General features: G+C 34.7%; 1 protein-coding gene across 1 annotated transcript; it reads right to left on the bottom strand.

Moving 5' to 3' along the window:
- Positions 1-12,436: 12,436 nt before the first annotated feature.
- Positions 12,437-13,227, bottom strand: LOC142644574 (alanine--tRNA ligase, chloroplastic/mitochondrial-like). Its single transcript, XM_075819155.1, has 3 exons — positions 13,183-13,227; positions 12,816-12,994; positions 12,437-12,536 (listed from the first exon to the last, which is right to left on the bottom strand). Exons 1-3 carry the CDS (start codon positions 13,213-13,215, stop codon positions 12,437-12,439), a joined length of 312 nt encoding a protein of 103 aa, XP_075675270.1. The 5' UTR covers positions 13,216-13,227.
- Positions 13,228-20,177: the final 6,950 nt, after the last annotated feature.

Genomic DNA, 20,177 nt, shown 5'->3' with positions numbered 1-20,177 from the left:
TACACGGATTCGTCTCTCTCCTTTTAAACTTTTGCTCTCAGACTCAAGTCTCCCTCTCCTTTTAGCTTGCAATAGATATGCCCAGAGTTTATTGTGGAAGGGACATGCAATAATGCATTCCTCATTTTACTCCATGCTGAAAATACAGTTACTGTTTTTCTTCATTAGAGCATTCACAGCAGTGGAGCTAAATAGCTATATTGCTATTTTAGCTCCACTCAAACCACAAAATCCCATACACAGCAGTGGAGGCAAAGCTAAATTTTTTTAGCTTTGCGCTACAGTGCTCATGTATCAATACATGAGCACTGTAGCTGAAAGTTAAAAAAAAAAAATACTATTTTATTCGGCTTTGATTAAAAAACGCATATCTGAAGCTCATCCTCTCTTCATTTCATTTCATTTCACAGACTCTCTCTTCAGTCACGCTCTCTCTCCTCGCTTCAGTCACTCCGGAAACCAAACCTCATCCATTTCAGTCTCTCCTTCTCTGAAATCACCGCCCTCTCTGAAGCTCACCGCCGACGCCGTCTTTCTCTTCACAGCCCTCTCTGAAGCTCACCGCCCTCTCTGAAGCTCGCCGCCGACCCACGCCGACGCCGTCTCAACTCTCTCAAGCTCACCGCCGATCAACCTCAGCCCACGCCGTTGAAGCTCTCAACTCTCTCAAGCTTGCCGCCGCCGGCCCTTACCGTCTTCAACGCCACCGTTCCACCGCCGATCAACTGAGACCCACGCCGATCAACCCTCTCGGCCTCAGACCCACGCCGATCAGCCCTCTCAGCTCACCGCCGATCAGCCCTCTGTTTCACTTCAGGTCAGTTGAATTCTCCACCTACTTGCTTAAGCTTTTGGGTTGGATGCTCTAACAAAAAAAAAGAAGGAATGGGGGTAAGTGGAGACACCTAACGTTGTCTTAGTTTCTGTTGGAATGCACGAAGCCCATTTTTCTCATCTTGGCATGCTTTTCAGAATTCTTCACATGTACATTAATTTTTTGCATTACAAATTATGCCATGACAGATTTTGATTTATGAGAAGTGACCCCCTTTACTTTTTCTTTTTTCCCACAGCCTGGATTCTTGGAAGGAATCACAAATATAGTACCAGGTATTGCTTGTGCTACACAAACTTGTTGTAATGAGTTGTTATTCAGTCAAGTACTCAAATGGATATATGAAACAATCTGCCCATATTTGTTTGCAGCTTTTGTGAATTGGCAAAACGAATCTGTGTGCAGGTTAATTTTCTGTGTATGGAATTTTCTGTGTGTACATATTCAAGTCAGTTGAACATTTGTGAATTGGTAGAACGTAATTGTATTGGACAGACTGTATTGGGAATTTTCTGTGTGCAGGGTAATTTTATGTGTTAATGGAATTTTCTGTGGGTACAGAATGTATTGGACTGAATTTTCTGTGTGTACTGAATGGATTGGAATTTTTCTGTTTGCAGGAATTTATGGATTTTATATGGATTTCATAACCATGATATTACTAAAAAAAGAACCAAAATGAAGTTTGTAAAAAGAACCGCATGGAATTTTGTGTGTATGGAATTTTCTCTGTACAGTGTTGTTCACAATTCTGGATTTTTTTCTTTTCTGTTTGCAAGTAATAATGGTCTCTCAATATGGTACAATGGATTTTTCCCTCTTTTCGTTTTGCATTTGTGTTGAAATTGCTATATGTATGTGTGTGTATGTGTGTGTTGGATATCATATCTCCATGGATGGAAGTTATGATGGTGGTGTTTATTAAGCAATGTTAAAGGTGGGATTTTGTTGGTTGAGACCAGATTGCAATACCCTTTTGCTGGTCAGAGAAAATCATCAAGTGGATTTAACTAATATATGCAATTGATTTCTTAATATATGCAATTGATTTCTTAATCTAAATAATGAAATATGATAGATATCATTGATTGCATGTATTTGATGTGAGAGGCATGTGTCATGCAATTGACTAATTGATTGCATGTTTCATTTATCAATCTATTTTTCTCTGTTTCTTTATTTTTATTTTTTTTCATAACCATGATTTTGATTGGAAAATTTTTGTGTGAAAGGAACTTTACATTTTTTTTTTGTCTAATTTTATGTAGTCACGTAGAGACATGGAGTCACGTAGGGACCTACCATATTACACGGGTATCATGAATGGGGATATAGAAATTGACTCACAAATTTTAGGAACATCTCAAAATACTCCTGTGTCAGTTTCTGATTCTCCACCTGAAATTGAGAATGCCTCTTCTACAAAAGGAAAACGGGGCGCTAACTTTAGTGTAGAGGAAGATCAACTCTTAGTGTCAGCATGGCTTAATACTAGTGTTGATCCCGTAAGCAGTAATGAACAAACACAAGCTACATTTCGTCAAAAAGTTTGGGAATACTTCACGCAGTACAATAAATCCGGTAACACACGTACTATTACCTCCTTGTTAAGTCGTTGGGGATTGATCAGTGAAAGGACAAATAAGTTTGCAGGGTGCATGGCTAAAGTTAACGCACTTCATAAAAGTGGTATAACCGAACAAGATCAGGTATAAATTATATTGCATTAGTGTTAATATACACATTTATCAATAGTTTGAAGATTCTAATAATGTTATATATATATTTTTTTTAGATTATCAATGCGAAGGCTTTGTTTTTGGAGATACACCAAAAACCCTTTCTTCTTGAGCATTGTTGGCTCATGTTAAAGGACCAACCAAAGTTTGCCAATCTTAATGGAAGATCAACGCTTTTTCCATCTTGAAACACTCCAAAAGATCATGAAAGCGTGTATAATTCTCCATAACATGATTGTTGAAGATGAACGGGATGATAATGAAGTGGTAAATTTGGATTATGAACAAATTGATGGAGTGGATAATCCTCCTATGCAAGTGTTACATGAACAAAATGATGAATTTCTGTCATGCATTGAGAGGTATGGACGCATTAGAGACCGAGACATTCATTTTCAACTCCAGAAGGACCTTGTTGAACATTTATGGCAATTGCATGGCGAGTCGTAGGAACTTGTGCGAGTGTGTGAGTTTTATTGTAATTTAGTTTGAGTTATGTATGTGAGTAATCTATGGACTACATTGTTCCAGCTATAATATGTGTTTTATTTTATATGTTTTATTATAAAGTTCCTCTATTTCATAATTTAGTTTGAGTTTTGTATATATATAATTTGGAGTTAAAATAAAATATTATTGTTACGTTATCATGATGATTGAGAAATTTTTTTAGTAAAAAAAAAAATGTACAAGTATAATTTGGGCGGTGGTGGAAGGGTCGGTGGCGGCGGCAGCCGCGGTGGTGGAAGAATCGGTGTTGGTGGTAGTGGTGGCGGTGGCTGTGGCGGTAGCGACTGCGGTGGCGGTGGCAGCCGCGGTGGTGGAAGAATCGGTGTTGGTGGTAGTGGTGGCGGTAGCGACTGCGGTGGCGGTGGCAGTTGCGGTGGTGGAAGAATCGACGGCGGTGGTGGCAGCGGTAGCGGTGGCGGTAGCGATTGCGGTGGCGGTGGAAGAGTCGATGGTAGCGGTTGCGGGTAGTTGTGATGGTTGTTTATTGTAATAAATATATTATTTTATTGTAGTTGATATATTATTTTATTGTGATGTTTATATTATTTTATTGTGTTAAAAGCTAAAATAGATCCACTGCTGCAGCATGTTTTGTAAAGTGAATAGGTAAAATAGATAAAGTAACTTTTGGTGGAGTTAAAAAGCTAAATTTTTAGTTCCACTGCTGTGGATGCTCTTACAGCTTTCATCCCTAATTGTTAATCGTCCTTTTAGTTGTTTAATCACTTTTCACCATGAACATTTATTTCAGGATGATGTTTGTAGTTGCTGTTTCTTGATTCATTCCATAGTTTTTTCAGTGAATTTTCTGTTACTAAAAAAATGAAAGAAGTTCTTGTTTCTTGATTCTTAATCCAGCTATGCCCGAAATAATGAAAAAGGGGCTCATATCTAATAAATAAGTGAAGTAAATTGGGTCATTTTTGTCTTATAGTCTGATTTTTTAAACTGGGGCCCAAAACCGAACGAACGGTTGTGCATAGACCGGTTCTTATCTTCTAAAACTGAGGACTTAGAAGTGAGGAAAGGTCAAGTATTGGTTGAAACCGCACCTTTATAGGCATGGTGTGAAAAATATCTCCAAAACGAACCGTGTATAGCCCTAATTGGTCTTAGACATGTGAGACTGGATTGGGGAATCTTTAAAGTTTATCTCTTTGCCAATGACCCGTCTATAAATTCATGACTCATGAGTAAAGCTTTACATATTCAGCAAAAAAAGAAAAGAGCAAAGCTTACATCGCCAACCCTAACATAATACAAAACTAGCATATACAGTGCACACACATTCACTCACCCAAGCCAGTCTCTCCAAAAGCTATACCTTATGGCTTGCGATTACAAGACTTTAGAAGTTGAGATTGAGTCAGCCAAGGGGCTGCCATACGTAAATCATTTCATAAGAATGAAATCTTACGCCGTGGTTTACATTTGGGACATCAAAAACAACCTTCGTTCCAACAAGGAAACATCATCGGTTTACAAAGTAGATGGTTCAACCCCACATGGAACTTCAAGGTTAAGTACCACATGGACTTCGCCAGTGCCAAGCAGAACCACTATGCTCTGGTTGTTAAGCTCAAGTCGCGCCGGAAAACTCACGGTCTCCCGGACAAATATATCGGCGAAGTCCGTGTGCTCATCTCAGAACTGCTGGAAGGTTCTATAAATGCAGCAGAAGATAAAATACGTGTGACAAAGAATGTTCAGACTTCGCCTGAGAAGTTCCAAGGAGAACTAGCCTTTTCTTATAATTTCGGAAAACCAATTGCCTATCCTCTTACCGAGGTGAATATTGCAAAGAAGAAGAGCCATGACGAAGTTGCCTTGAGATTGGCAAGCTTCTTGACAGGGATAAATAATGCAATGAATTAAACTGGTTAGTCAAGGGAGCTATATTGGACTTATTTGGATTTTCCTTTCTTCTGTAGTACTGGTTTCTGATGTTTAATATGTCTTCTATCCTTCTGCGTGACTCCTAGCTTGTATAGTCTTTCTTAGAATGTCTAGCTGGTCATAGTGTTCTTATGTGACTCTCTATCTCCTTATATTGTATTATTATCTTAGTGTTCAACTACTTGTATGAGCAATTCTATTGTTTGTTTTCCTTTTATTGGGATGAGTTTAGTCATTTTGCTCACTATATACTCACTCTATTAAGGTACTTTTTGTATGTAGTTTCATTCAGTTTAGTTGCACCGACAATCTCTAAACTTATCTTCAAATAAGTTGCTCTGATTGAGTTTGAGTTCTTTTAGTTTCGGACTTAGATGGGATCTTTGGAATCATATTCCTGTTTTTTTTTTTTTTTTGGTGTGCATGCAACTTCTTCAAGAATTATTAAACACATTGTTTTAAATGGAAATGCTTTTTTATCATTTTGCAATGAATTTTGGCCTATTTTCAATGTAGAATTACTTCATTTATGTACCTTATTCGCATAGTTTTTGTTAAATGATATAATTTTTTATAACTTTTATTATTTTTGTTTAAAAAATTAAAAGGTAGTCTATTTTTTAAAAGTTAAAAGCTAAATTATTTGTAAAACGAGATAGAAACAAAAAAGTAAAAAGGTTGAATTTTTTTTTCAACAATTCCCAAAGGCACACTCTCAATATGACATGGCATTCGGGGTTGTTTTTTGGTTTTCTTAATTGAATATTTAATCTTTTTTAGGAAAATAATTGAATACTTCAATCATTAAGTTCTTATTGCAACTTTTTTTTTCTTTTCTTTTAGAATTTTGGAAAGAGTTACGTCTTGTAATTTGTTAGGTTCTGGAATACCTCACGGGGTAGGTACATATTTTTGGAGGAAGAGAGAGACATGATTTTTGTTGTCCATGAACCGTAAGCTTTTGTCTTCTCTGGCTGTGTTAATATGTGCATTGAATATTTAGGGGTGTTTGGGAGATTAGAGGATGGTTGGAATTTAGCTATCAATGATTCAATGCTTGTGAAAAAGGTACGGAATGGTGAAATAGAGAAAAATATATGGAAAGGAAGTTATTGGAGGCATTGCTCGACGCACGCATGGGCCCATCCCTCATGCGGGAGGAGGAATATTGTTCCCGAATATCCAATGAACTTTCAAGCTGAGAAGTGAAAGAGTCAAAGAGAACGAGTAACATGGGTGTATTTTATATGACCTACTGGTATATGAAATAATTAAATGCTTAGGTTTTTTATAACTTTATTCCATCGAATATCATCTTATTTTAAAACCTGACCAGTGAATGACTTGACTTGACTCTCATGCCAGAAGAGAAGCTATAGACAGACCATTCCCTTAAAAATGAAAGGCTCAAGCAACTAGGAGACGGCACTTTTTGCAAACGGACTGTTAGAGCATCCACACCAGCCCATGTAAAATTATCTATAATGCAAAAATTGATAAAATTTACACAATTTGAGTAAAAGAACACCCACATCAGTGGGTGTAAAATCATGTAAAAACGTGGAAAGTCATTAACCGGCTACAGTGTCGTGTAAATATACACGGAACACTGTAGCTCTGTTATCCCATATTTTATTATTAACTTTGTACGTATAAAAACATTTTTGGCTCCTTTTTTTCTCTCTCTCATCTCACTGAGCAACCTCTCACTCTCAGCTTCTCTCTCCCTGTTTCATTCCTGAGCAACACCCACAATCTCCGGCGTCGCTCGATCTCTCTGTTTCTCAATCTCCGGCGTTGCTCGATCTCTCTGTTTCTCAAGCCGGCGGTGCTGGATCTCGCTGTTGCTCAGGCCGGCGGCGCTGGATCTCGCTGTTGCTCAGGCCGGCGGCGCTCGATCTCGTTGTTGCTCAGGCCGGCGCCGCTCGATCTCGCTGTTGCTCAGGCCGACGTCGCTCGATCTCGTTGTTGCTCAAGTCGTTGCTCGTTGTTGCTCAGGTTTTCTGGTTTTTTTTTTTTTTTTTTTGGTTGGATGCTGGTGTTGATCTTGTTGCTCAGGGGGAGGCTGGAGGCTGGGTTGATGACGGTGGCTGTGGGCTGTGTTGAGAGATGACAGTGTAAAAAAAAAAATTTATTTTATTGAATAAACGTGGAGGATAGATAAACTGATGTGGGAACTTTGTAAAGTTGTGCAAAAGTGAGTGTGTAAAATAGAAAAAGTTGGTTTTTTCTTGTAAAATAGATGAAAATTTTACATGGACTGGTGTGGATGCTCTTAGGGGCACTCTTTGCAGACAGACCATTCTCTCTCTCTCTCTCTCTCTCTCTCTCTCTCACATACACACACACACACACACACACACACACACATATATATATATATAGGGTCTGGTGTATGCCAATGACACATATTAAACCATCTATTTTTAAAAATATTTTTTTGAGAATTGAAAAAACTGTTAATATTTTTTTAATTCTCAAGAAAATATTACTAAAAATGATTAATTATTGTGTATCTTAAAGACACACATTAACCAAAAAAAAAAAATATATATATATATATATATATATATATATATTTATAGAGTTGTGTTAACGGGCACCATGCCCGTTAACCATACACTTTTGGATAAATTTTTGATTACTTTTTTAATTTTTTGATAGTTTTTTAGTTTTTGACAATTTATTTTATCTTTTTTGGAAATTTTTTTTGACAAATTTTTTTTTTTGAATGAAACACTAAAAAAGAAACGTTAACAAACACTGCGGTAACATTCTCCCCACCCCCCCCCCCCCCCCCCCCACACACACATATATATATATATATAATTTTCCTAATTTGTACCTTAGCCCACATAATGCATGATTGCTTAGCCCGATGCATCACATGTTAAAGGTATACACTTCATGTGCCTGACCAAGAAGATCTCTTCAAGTAAAAAAATAAAACTGCCTTCATCCCAGGTTGCCAACCAAAGACACTTCAATTCATTGGAACGTAATATAACACACTACAAAATCTTCAACAGTATAAGCAAGATAGAAATTTTTTGTAAATATGTATATATTTTTTTCTACTTACCCTCCATCATCTGACACTTGCAAGGGGCCAGGAGGTGCCATAAGTCTTGATTTTTTTTCCCATCCTTATTTATCCTTTTATAATCGCATTTCAACTCAAGCATTCTATCATTTTAATTTGCTTTTAAAAAAGCTTATAATTAAAATTAATATTAATATCCAATTTAAGTCCAAAGCTTTTGCCCACTTCTGTACTTATGTTGAACATAGTCTTCCAACAAATATTCCTCAAGTGTTATAAAGCTATCGATTACTCGTCACTCAAAAAAATAGAAGAAAAAGACATGCATAAATTGTCATGTGGATGCAACATAACATGTTTAAAAGTAATGATGGATTACTGGAGATTCCCTAATTGGGCAACGAGAGTAAGCAAATCAGGGAAACTGGGAAAGTAGTCCATATTTCTTGCAAAATTCATTTAGACCTTTCAATAGATCATCATGGTTTGATTAGATACTATCAAGTCAAACTTGAAATTTACGATTGAAAATGAACTCAAACAAGTTTTCAAAAGCCTACACTAGACCAAATTTGTGAAAACATACTTGAAGAACGCCACCATCATTGTCATCACGTTTCATCCTAACAATTGCTTGATATATCTCCATTTTCCTCTCCTACAATTTTTTTTGGCATAAGATTGTTTAACATAAATCTAACAAAAGGAAGGCATGATGACACTTTTGAAACTTAAATGACCAATGGAAATGTTGCTTCTTCAATAGTTAATTGGACTAATCAAAATTAATTGTTCATAATCACACGTGATTGGACATAATTTGTGAGGATGCATCTTGATTGTTGAAACTTGATTTCATGATATTTTTTGAATTCAACGGTCTGATTGAGACTCACGTAACTTTCAAATTTATTTCATGAGATGCAATTGGAAATCATATCGTCAAAATTATAGTTTTCAAATCCACACGCACAAATTGTATTCCTAAACTCTCTTTTTAAGATTTTATATTGGACACTCATCAATAAAGTTTCCTATCAAAGACATTCAGTATCATAAATTTCAGGTCTTATTTTTTTACTCATCTAAAATAAGATGGTAATACAAAATAGAGCGGTTAGTCTTTATTAATATATTCTCAATTGTGTAATGCTTTGGTTAATTGGATTTGGGACAATTAAGAGAATAATTGGAAAATATTTTATGATACATGTTTCAAATTTTTTCTTGTCTATTTTTATTGGGACAATATTGAAATATCTATTGTGCATGTATCGTGAGTCTTATTGTTTGTTGTATTGAACTTTTTTTAATAGGGTAAATAATATAATATCCATAGTTTTAAGAAAACAAACAAGTATGTATTTTTAATTGTAAATACATATGGCATCTAATTACCGTGTATCTAATTATCACAACCACAACTTGTAAAACCCAACTTTTATGATATAATATATATAATATGATTTGGACATTAACATATATAATATTATTATGAATATTTAGATAAAAATAAAGTACAACATAATCAAATACAAGAAAAATAAATTAAAAGGAATATTTAAACACAAAATACCATGATAATTGTGGGGAGTAAAAGGACCCAAATGGGCATATGGGCCTTTGGACTATAGCAAGGAGGGCCGGCCTGCTCTTGAGCTAAGAATTTGTTAGTATTGTGAATTGGCCTACACACTGAGGATCCAAGGACACATCCGAGGGTGAGTTTCTCCTCGGACGGACCCAAGAGAACTTGGAGCTTCATTATGAAAGTCAAGGCACAACTCTGTGAAGACTAATGGTTAAAAAGGGAGAACCCTTGAATGTTGTAGACACACCACTGTTAGGAAAATATCATATGCAAAGGCTGTCACCTCCACATTAAAGACTCTGCACCTACCTCCCTGGCCGTATTAATGGGGAGGTGACCCCTGAACAGTAGAACTGAAACTTCTGGTCACTATTCAAAGGCACTAAGAAAAGAAATATCTAGAGGGTTGGAGCAACACGTGGATAGAGTATCAGGAAAAGAAGTATTTAAGGGGGATAAACGCCAAAGAAGAGCGGGGGGCAAGAAACAAAGAAAAAAGAAAGAAGAAAGAATTGTAATCTTTAAGAAAGAAAGAGAAATAATACAGAGATAGTCCTCGGCTTACATCCGAGGAGGTCTATTTGCATTTATTGTTTGTTTTTTTTTTTACAAGTGTTTGTAACTTTTAGCCTGGTATCAAGTTCTCGGTACCTCTAACCTAGATTTCAAGCTCACACTCTACAAATTTCATTGTTTAAGGCTCATTGGACCTGAGCCCGTAGTTGTCTTTGGGTCCAGGTGTAATTGTGCACTTACAATAATCAAAGAGCTAAATGGCATTGAAAATAACATTTTAGTTGATCTAACGTGTCAAAGATGTTAATTAGTCATACTTAAGAATCTAAAGCTACAATGACTACAAGGTGTTCAGCTGTGACTGCATTAAAACTACTTTAAAAATAATTTTGTTTTCTTTCAATCAAAGCAGATGGAAGGGTCAAGCTTTTAACACATCTTTTCACATAGATAGAATATAATAGAAAATTCAACCTAAACTGAAACATTCGTGTCAATCATAATCATAAGTCAATTGAGTCTTAGAATATGGATATCCATAAAGATTCTAACTAAACCACCTAAATAAACCAAGAAGTCTATGTAAGGGGACTATATAATTACATATAACCATACCATAATGATTCTAAATAAACCAAGAAATTTAAGTTGTTCACAAGGGAGGCAGGGACTACATAATTTCACAAAACCAAAAACAGCAAAAAAATAGAAGAGCCTCTGAGCACGCGCGTGAGCGCGTGCTTAGAGGCTAGTACATATAATAGTTTTTGTAAAGTCTCTCACCCAAATTTATCTAATATTTCATTCTAATGACTCCTCAATGCAATCCAAAAAATTTGTGCGTACGTCAACCTGAGAGAGATAAAAGAATTAGGGTTAAACCAAGTATTTTTTTTTTAAAATTAATCAACAACCAAAGTTAGATTGAGACATTCTACGTTGTATTTCAAGATCGGTGTCATAGATATACAATTGTAGATGCCGCACACTTAGAGGTGTATGTGGTAAAAGACTACCAATTCTATGATAGATGGCACCTTGGGCACGAAATGTATATATTCCTCGACTATTTGAGGCCACACTTTCATCCACATGCACACCCATTGAGGTAAATGCAAACATGTTGTTGTAAAACCGTATATATTGCCTGAAATGTCTGCCCCGTGGTGTTTGCTCACAAATGAGTTCCATAAATTCAGGACAAATTGGTATATTGGGGAAGGATATTTTTCCATCCTTGCAACACATTGAGGATGTCTCTCGATGGAACAAACGGGCATTACAAAAGTGACATGTCTTTGGTTGTGGTAGTTGGTACCTAATGGTCTCTATACCTTCTTTAAAATTCTTTGCACAATTGTATCTGCCTCGCATACAATTTATTACATGTGCAGTACCATCAAATGTGTTGTCAACACCTAATTTTTATTTTGAGGAAAAAATTAGTGATAAACAGTGTCATGATAGTTATGAAAGAAAATATTAAAATTGTACCAAATATTATGTTGTGAAAAAAGCAAAATATTAATAATGTTTCGAATATGCAGCTTGATAACAAATAATAAAATTGATAATGATAAACGTGTAAATTGAAATAAAAATGGTGACATTAAGTGACGAACCTTGTTCTCTATAGCCATCCCCATGATTTTGATCATTTATATTTTCAACTTCTTCAGTTCTCTCTACAGCTACAATGTAATTATAGAAAATGCTCAATTGGTGTAATTATATATAGAAAATTATGTTCAAAGCTCTAATTGAGACAAAAGAGCAAATCGTGCGGCTGTGTTCAAATGAAATAAACCAATCACTTGTTTGACTATTTTGTTGGCATCTTTCTGCTTGCGCAATAAATAATATGAAATTACCTCAATTGATGTTTGACACGCTACACGTTGTTAGATCACTTTTTGCCATATATAGTCTAAAAAATAAAAATAAAAAAGAAGAAGAAGAAGAAGAAGAAGAAGAAGAAGAAGGAAGTTCCTTAATGAGAAGAGCTCAAACCCGTACAAGGCTAAACCACGTACATTCACTTTCACATACACTCCCTCTTACTCTAATCCTTACCGTTTCCTTCTCAACCAACCCAGATCTTCACACACACACTCAAACTCTCTCTATCCCTTACCTTCTCTTTCTAAACCAACCAAATAAAGATGTGTAGACATTTATATTAATTCATATTCATAGTAAGTTGAAAACCATTAAAAGCGCAATTGTTTTTTTCCCCAAACCAATATATGTCATGAACATCGACATGAAAATTCTCTTCAAGAATCAAAGATGCACGATAAAGTCCTTTAGTTATATATTTGGCAGACCTCATCATGCCAGATTTCAAAAGCTTCATCATCATTTTCATAAACACTAATCCATAGTCTGTTGGCTGGCAATCCAAATCTGTAAGCAAAATTATCATGTAATTAGTAAGTTTCTTGCCTAGCAAAACAAAATACAAGGACAAAATATACTAAATTTTCTTCTTTTTATCAAAAAAATAATAAATAAATGACCATAGACCCCCTCTCTCTCTCTGGCACGCATGCACACACATGCAAGTAGCCTGGATAATGTTTTTGTTGCCTTCAGCCTAACAACTAGAACTTTTGCTTCAAGCAAGGAGAACAATGTATAAATATAAATCACAGGCCCAATTACAGCACAAAACTCCATGCTTACTCTATGGTTGAAAGCTCCCATGCCCATTTAATTGCTTCCTTCTTGAAGTAGTCTCCAAAACTGAAGTTTCCAAGCATCTCAAAGAATGTATGATGTCGAGCTGTTCGCCCTACATTCTCCACATCATTGGTACGTATGCACCTTTGTGCAGTTGTAGCACGAGGTACCTCTCTGGGAACCTGAACAGGATATTCAAAAGTTGTGAAAAAAAATTAATTAATTAAAAAGCACTATTCAAGAGTCTTTCATGCCATCTAAAGCATATTCTTAGAGTTAATTCACCTTCTGAGATTATGCCTTTATTTATGATTTCACTGGAAATATTTAACAAACTTGCCATAGTTTTAACAATAACTTTTTGCTATACCTTTCCAAGGAATACAGGCTTAAATTGAAGCATTCCTGCAATTGTCAGTAGAAAGAGAGAAATAAGTCAATCCGTGGGGTTGGTGACTTTTATGGGATAAGTCCTCAATTTGTGGAAGATATCTATGAGTAGTTTTGGTTAATTTTAAAATTTTGGAATAAAGAATGGTGAGACATGTGATGATAAGGATGAAAATGAGGATATCAGATAAAAGTAGATTGGTGGGAGGGAAGAGAGATAAATGGAAGGTTTTTTTTTTTTTTTGGTAAGTGGGGTGGGAAGTTTTTTTTGTTATTAGAAATTAGAAATAGGTGTGTTGGTCAAAAAGATAAACAGGTGTGGAATTTTTTTTTTTTTCCTGTTTAGTGGAAAGTTAAAAGGAGATTTTTGTGGTAGTTTTGTGTTTTTGTATGACTATCAATACGTGGGGTGGGGTGTTTTTTTTAAATAATAATAATGTATTTTAAAAAACAATAAAAATGGGTTGGTGGGAGAGTGTTCCTATTTTGTAGGCAATATTTTAGTGCAATGTCTCCTCAATGCAATCCAAAACATTTGTGCGTACGTGAACCTGAGAATGATAAAAGAATTAGGGTTAAACCAACACAAAACTATTGGTGCAAAAAGGAACAATACCTGAGGAGGAAGGTGTTCACACAAGAAATATTGTGTATAAGGATGTTTTGTTCCCTTCCTCATAGGTATTAATTAACAATTGGAAAGAATTGTCTTACATATAAATTTATTTTAATAATTTACAAATTTTAATGGTTATGCGGTCTACGTTTTAATATTTTATTTCTTGATCTTTTTTATGTATACAATTAATTGGTAACAGGAAGGATGCCCAACTCAAATGTGAGGATTGAGTCCACTATGCTAAGTAATGGAGTGCATGCTGTTCCTACTACTCATTGGGAAAATTGGAAGGATGAACAATCATTATTAAACATGGAGGCCATTGATAACAAGGTATATTTCTTTTTAATGAAATCTTTAATCAGCATCCCTTTCAATTGTTTTATCAAAATTAATATTAAAAATGTCATGCTGCATATGGGTTAGGTTCGCAAATTGAAAATTTATTCACCTGGTTGGGGATTCACTATTCGAGCGGACAAGAAAGAGCTTTGGAAAGAAGTGAAACGAGTTTTAGAGTCACAAAAATTGGAAAGGTTTGTTACGGTATTTTTTAAAATAGGAAAATAACTAATTGATAGTCTTAATATACAAACAATTTTTTTCTTCATTTTGAAGTTCCAAGAACAAAGACAAAAAACAAATCAATGTCAAGAAGAGTAATGAGGTGCGCAACATCCATAAGAAAAAAGACAAAGGAAAAATTAAGGACGATGTGATCTCTAACACTCATGCCAACAGAGACAAACGAAGAATGAAAATCAAGGACAATGTGATTTCCAACATCCAGGAGAAAAAAAAGATACGAAGAAAAAAAACCAAGGACGATGCAATTTTCAAGACCCAAAATAGTAAAGAAAAACAGAAAATGAGAGTCAAGGACGATGCGATAATAAAGCAGGTACAAATCATTACCACATCTACTTAAAAAAAAAAAACTTAATTACATAGTTTTTATATATATATATTTTAAATTTTTGGTAATTAAATGATAGTTCTTCAAGTCCCAAGCTGAAGTAGATCATTTCACATACATGGAGCTATGCAATATCATCACAAGGTCAATTCAAATATTTCATTTAACAAGTTTATGCTTGATATTTATTGTGCTTATTATTATTATGTACGTTTTAAACTCTTTATTAATAACACAAGCTAACACATTTTGTATCATAGGTTCATGGCAAATGCTGCTGGAAAGCAATTAGAATGTGGAACAAATAGCATTGCTCCACCAACTTCTCTACTGTAGCCGGCATAATATTAATAAGTTACTATATTCATATTTCAGATGTAGTGCATTATTTTACAATTTTACCTAATGTAAATATTTCAGTTTTCTACATTGATCCATCAAACTCACGTACGCTTTGCAGTTTCTATTTCACTTTCTATCTCTCATTCTTCTTCAGATTGAAGATATTTAGTTTAACTCTACATCATCCTTTCTTTTTCTTCAGATTAAAGACATTTATTGTCAGAGGCTCCAATAAATTTTCAGGTTCTATCTTTTGCAAATTCCTCTTTGTTTTCTTTTCTTTGTTGCTGATTGTTTGCCTTTTGCCTTTTGTCAGAGGCTCCAACAAATTTTTAGGATCTATCTTTTGCAAGTTCCTTTTTGTTTTGTTTTTTTTTTTTTTTTGTTTATGATTGACTTTCTTTGAGCTTTACTTTTTTGTTTTTATATGTATCACGTTAACTCTTTTTTTTTCTTTTTTTTTTAAATGTAATTTTGAAATGAATGGTTCCTTCATATACTCTACCACTGTACTTCTTAATGAATTGTCATTTCATGTTGTAGGTATTATGATCCAAAGACAGGGATGCCTTATGCTACAAAAGAAGCATTCAACCAACAAATTTTCAGGTTCTATCTTTTGCAAGTTCCTCTTTATTTTCTTTTCTTTGGTTTATGAATGACTTTCATTAAAGTTTTTAATTCTAAAAAATCTTTATCTTCTATTTCCTCACTTTTTTTTTCCTTCTACGCATTTTTTTTTCTTTTTAAGAAATTTTTTTTTACCTTCATTGTATATGTTTTTGGCGTTAAATTTTTTTATTTATTTAGCTATTTATTTAAATATTTGATGATGTAGTTTTATTGTTACAATTTTATTATGCATTTTTAATATACATTATTTATAAGATTTATTCAGAGGATCTTTTTTTTCTCCCCTAAAGGTTAATACTAAATTATTGCATCATCTTCCAATCAATAACATGTTGATTACTGCATAAATAAAATTGGAAAAAATGGATAATAGTTACGGAATACTAGCCTCTGAGCACGCGCTCACGCGCGTGCTAAGAGGCTCTTCTATTTTTTGGGAAAGGGTTAATGTAAAGTATTTATTATAACTTGGAATTACTACTTTTTTTCAATCACAAAAAAAAACCTAGGGGTGTGATGAAAAATTATTTCACCGCACATAATTTGCAAACAATCTTATGATAAAAATGAGTATTATGTGCGGTGAAATAATTTTTCATCACACCCCTAGGTTTTTTTTTGTGATTGAAAAAAAGTAGTAATTCCAAGTTATAATAAATACTTTACATTAACCCTTTCCCAAAAAATAGAAGAGCCTCACGCGCGTGCTCAGAGGCTAGTTGAAAAAATAACATTTTAGTTAATCCAATGTGTCAATGTTGTTTATAAGTCGAACTTAATTACTATAAGAATCTCAAACTGCAAAGACTACAGGTGTCTAGGTGTAAACTGCATTAAAACTACTGTACAAATATATTTTTTTAATAAAGAAAATGTATAGTGAGGTCCACCCAGATTTGAATTTCGGTTATTGGATTCAGAGTCCAATGTATACAGAACATACTTATATTATTGTGACGAGGCTAATCTTTCATTGATCTATGCTCTTTTCTGTTTTGTTTATTATTAGTCTTCAGCATAATATCATGTGACTCAGGAGTCCAGATTGAGTTTGGCACCCTCGTATCTATGTGAAATTAAATAGATATAGCACCAATAAACCTAATGTACAATTTATTCATGTCAGTTAATCCTACTAATCCACTCATCCACTTTACAATGCCAGCCAAAAAAATATAAAGAAAGAAAGAAAACAAGAAGGAAATAACAAACATATCTGCAATACATTCAAAGTCCAGTTAGTCTTCTATGTTACAAATGTAAAACTAGTATGACCACATCATTAATGTGTGCAAACCGTTTGTATATGCAATTTACTTTCTATTAGAAAGTCAGAATACCTGTTTAGTACTACATCCTTAAGGTATACCCTTGTTTGATCTCTCTCTTTTTTTTTTTTCTTAGAGCATCGTTTGATCTCCTCTTTCGTTTCTTCTTCGTTGTATGAACTCCGCTATCCCTGCAAGATGTAGGCCACGGGTTAACTTCTTCATTAGCATCAGAAGTAAGCCTAGAACTACCTAGAACCATATATCTATGTCTAGCTAAATTTTTAGAATATAATTGGTACCACTAATTAGAATAATAAATAAAGAGAAAGCAGTAAACTCACAGAATCAGGCAATCCAACAAATTTAGATACTTACCCAATAAGTATTTTTGAACAGACAAAATAGAGACATTCCACTGCGAGGAACCTTCATCCGGAGAAAGATCAAGTACGATACAATAAAGAAATTCTACACTCACAAAAGGGTCCTCCGGTGTTGGGTAGCCAGATCGCAAGATAAGGCAGAATTTTTTATCACACAAATGGAGGAAACCAGGACGAAATGTAGCATCAAGAAATTCGTACTCCCCAAAAATTTTGCTGGTGCACAGACTTTCTTGAAGCCACACATTCCTCTCTAAATCGTGAGAGTATAGGGTGCAGTGCTCACTCTCACGGCTTAGAAAGGTAGCCCAATAGAGTGTATTGCCCACGAATACTGCTCTTCCATCACAACATAACGCACGTTTTGAAGGCTTGGGCTCTAAGTTTTTCCAAAATCCACCCACAACATTGTAGCTATAAAAATTGGCATTCCCAGACCCACAACATTGTCAGATGCTTTGGGCTGGAGTTTACATGCCGTTCAGCCTTTTCATGAAGTCTGTCATAGCCCCTGGTGTGCAATATCTAAAATCTCAGCCATAGATTTAATCTAATGGGTTAAATCATTGACACCTCACCAAATAACAAAAATACTACTTTACCCTTAAAAAATTTTACCCACCCTTTGCTTTAGTTTCAGCCAGAGAGGTGCTACGTCCACAACATTTTTACAACATTTTTATAACAAATCATAGGTGCTTAATTGTTATTGGTTCAAATTTAAACTTAACACTAAAATTACTTTTTTGCCCCAACAATAACAACCAATAACATCCTGCCACTTAGAATTTGTTGTAAACATGTCATTTCTCGTTTCAGCCATAACTTCTCATAAACTCAAATTTTTTTTCTCTCTCTCCCCTGCGCAGCTGCCTCTCCTTCAATCCATTGTCGCCGGCCTCACTGGGATCAGCGTCAAGATCTTGTTTTTGTGGCTCAATATCATCGAGGTGGGCAGGGATGGTGATGACCTTTACTTCTCTGTTGGGATTGCTTCTGCTTCTTTTCCTATCGATAATTTCTACGAGTGTCCTCCGTGTGGCTGTGGATTGAACTGCGGTAGTCAGCAAAGTAAGGAAATTTAGATTCAACCCTTTTGTTTCTTCTAGTTGAAGATCAATTATTTTGAAATTGTAAAGTAAAAAAAAAAAAAGTCTGGGTTTTGTTTTAAATGAAATTATTGGAACTGGGTTTCGGTTATTTCATCAAAATGATGGGATTTGAAACTTGTTTTAGTTGGTTAAAGATCGAATTTTTATTTTGTGCTTGCCTTGTATGTCTTTAATTTGATACGACATTGGTAATAATTGAGCCGAATAGTTTTGTTGAATTTGATCAAAGTAGATCTATTTGAAAGACTGGTGAGAACTGATGGTCAAACTCCCTCGTACAGGGAGCTGTGAAGTGCCATTGGGTTAGCTATACTTATGATTTGATTGTACTCCGTCCTTAGCAGTTAGCTGATATCTTAGATTGATACGGAGGCTTTAGGATTTATCTTGTTGCAGGATTTTGGATGTTGGGTTTCTTTTGATTTGAGATATTGGATATGTGTTACTGTTATTTCTTCAAAATGTGTTTTTTGTTGGCTAAAGGTTGAATTTTTATTTTGTGCTTGTTTTATGTCTTTCATGAAAAATCTGATTTGTAAACAGTGGCCAAAAGGCCATTGGCTATAATTGAGAAGAATAGTTTGTTGAATTTGATCAAATTAGCTTCATTTGAAACAATGGTGAGAACAGGTGTCAAAGTGCTATAAGTGAGCATGAGTTGGCAGTTTTCTTACATCACTTGGTTGGTTCAAATTGCAATTACAAATGATGGGGGTGCATTTGTTCAAGTATACAGCAACTAGGCTAACTTTTGCTCTAATTGCATTAAATTTTAGGTAAATTTTTGAATTATGGTAGATGTAGTTTTTCTTCTGTTGGGTTGTCTTTGTCATGGAAATTTCTGTCTGTTTTTAGCCAAGCTTGAAATAATGGTTGTTCTGATTTCAAAAGGTGTGGGCTGTTATTGTTGAAATAAGTCGTTTTCATTGTGATTTCTGCTTTTAACAGGAGATTGCTATGATGGAGGAAGAATTAAAGATAAAGACTGAGATTATCAAGAAGCAGGAGAGACTGATCCAAGGATGGAGAAAAGAGCTGAAAGACCCATTGGACAAGCACAATGCCGAGCTGGAGAGGGTATAGAGTGGTTTTTGAGCAATAAGCTTATAGTGATTCTTCCAATTGATGGCTAACTTTTCTTGGTGCATCATGCTCCTGGCAGACGGGCTTAAAGTTAAAAGACCCAAGCAAATAGCAGACGGACTTAGAAGCCTTAAAGCCTTTTATAAATATATAATGTAATGTAAGCCCAGATACTTGCCAGCCTTAAAAGTTTTAATAATATATAATGTAGTCCCCGTGATCATAGTGACAAAATGATTAAAAATTGATATATTGCAAGATAATGCTTTGAATAACTCGAATTCGTCACATAAATAAATATAATAGATTTATCTAAAATCTACTATTTGTAACAACCACAAATAACTATAGCCATACAATAGCTATTTGTGGTCTAAAACTCTATAAACTTTAAATTTTAACCTGAAAGCAATATCAAATTATGTTGTGTTTATTGTGCGTGTCATACACATACAAATTATGTTGTGTTTAAGATTGTTTGTATATTCACCCTATCTTTTACAAGATGGATGAAATGGTTAAATTTATACATGTGATGATTTAAGAGAGAACTTCAATGCTTTAATGACAAGTATGAATTTTTCATTGTTCTTCCGCGATCGTTTCTTCCGCGTTG

Source organism: Castanea sativa, chromosome 7 (genome assembly GCF_040712315.1).
Source record: "Castanea sativa cultivar Marrone di Chiusa Pesio chromosome 7, ASM4071231v1".
In the NCBI taxonomy this organism is placed as follows: Eukaryota; Viridiplantae; Streptophyta; class Magnoliopsida; order Fagales; family Fagaceae; genus Castanea; species Castanea sativa.
This window is presented reverse-complemented; position numbering and strand designations above follow the sequence as displayed.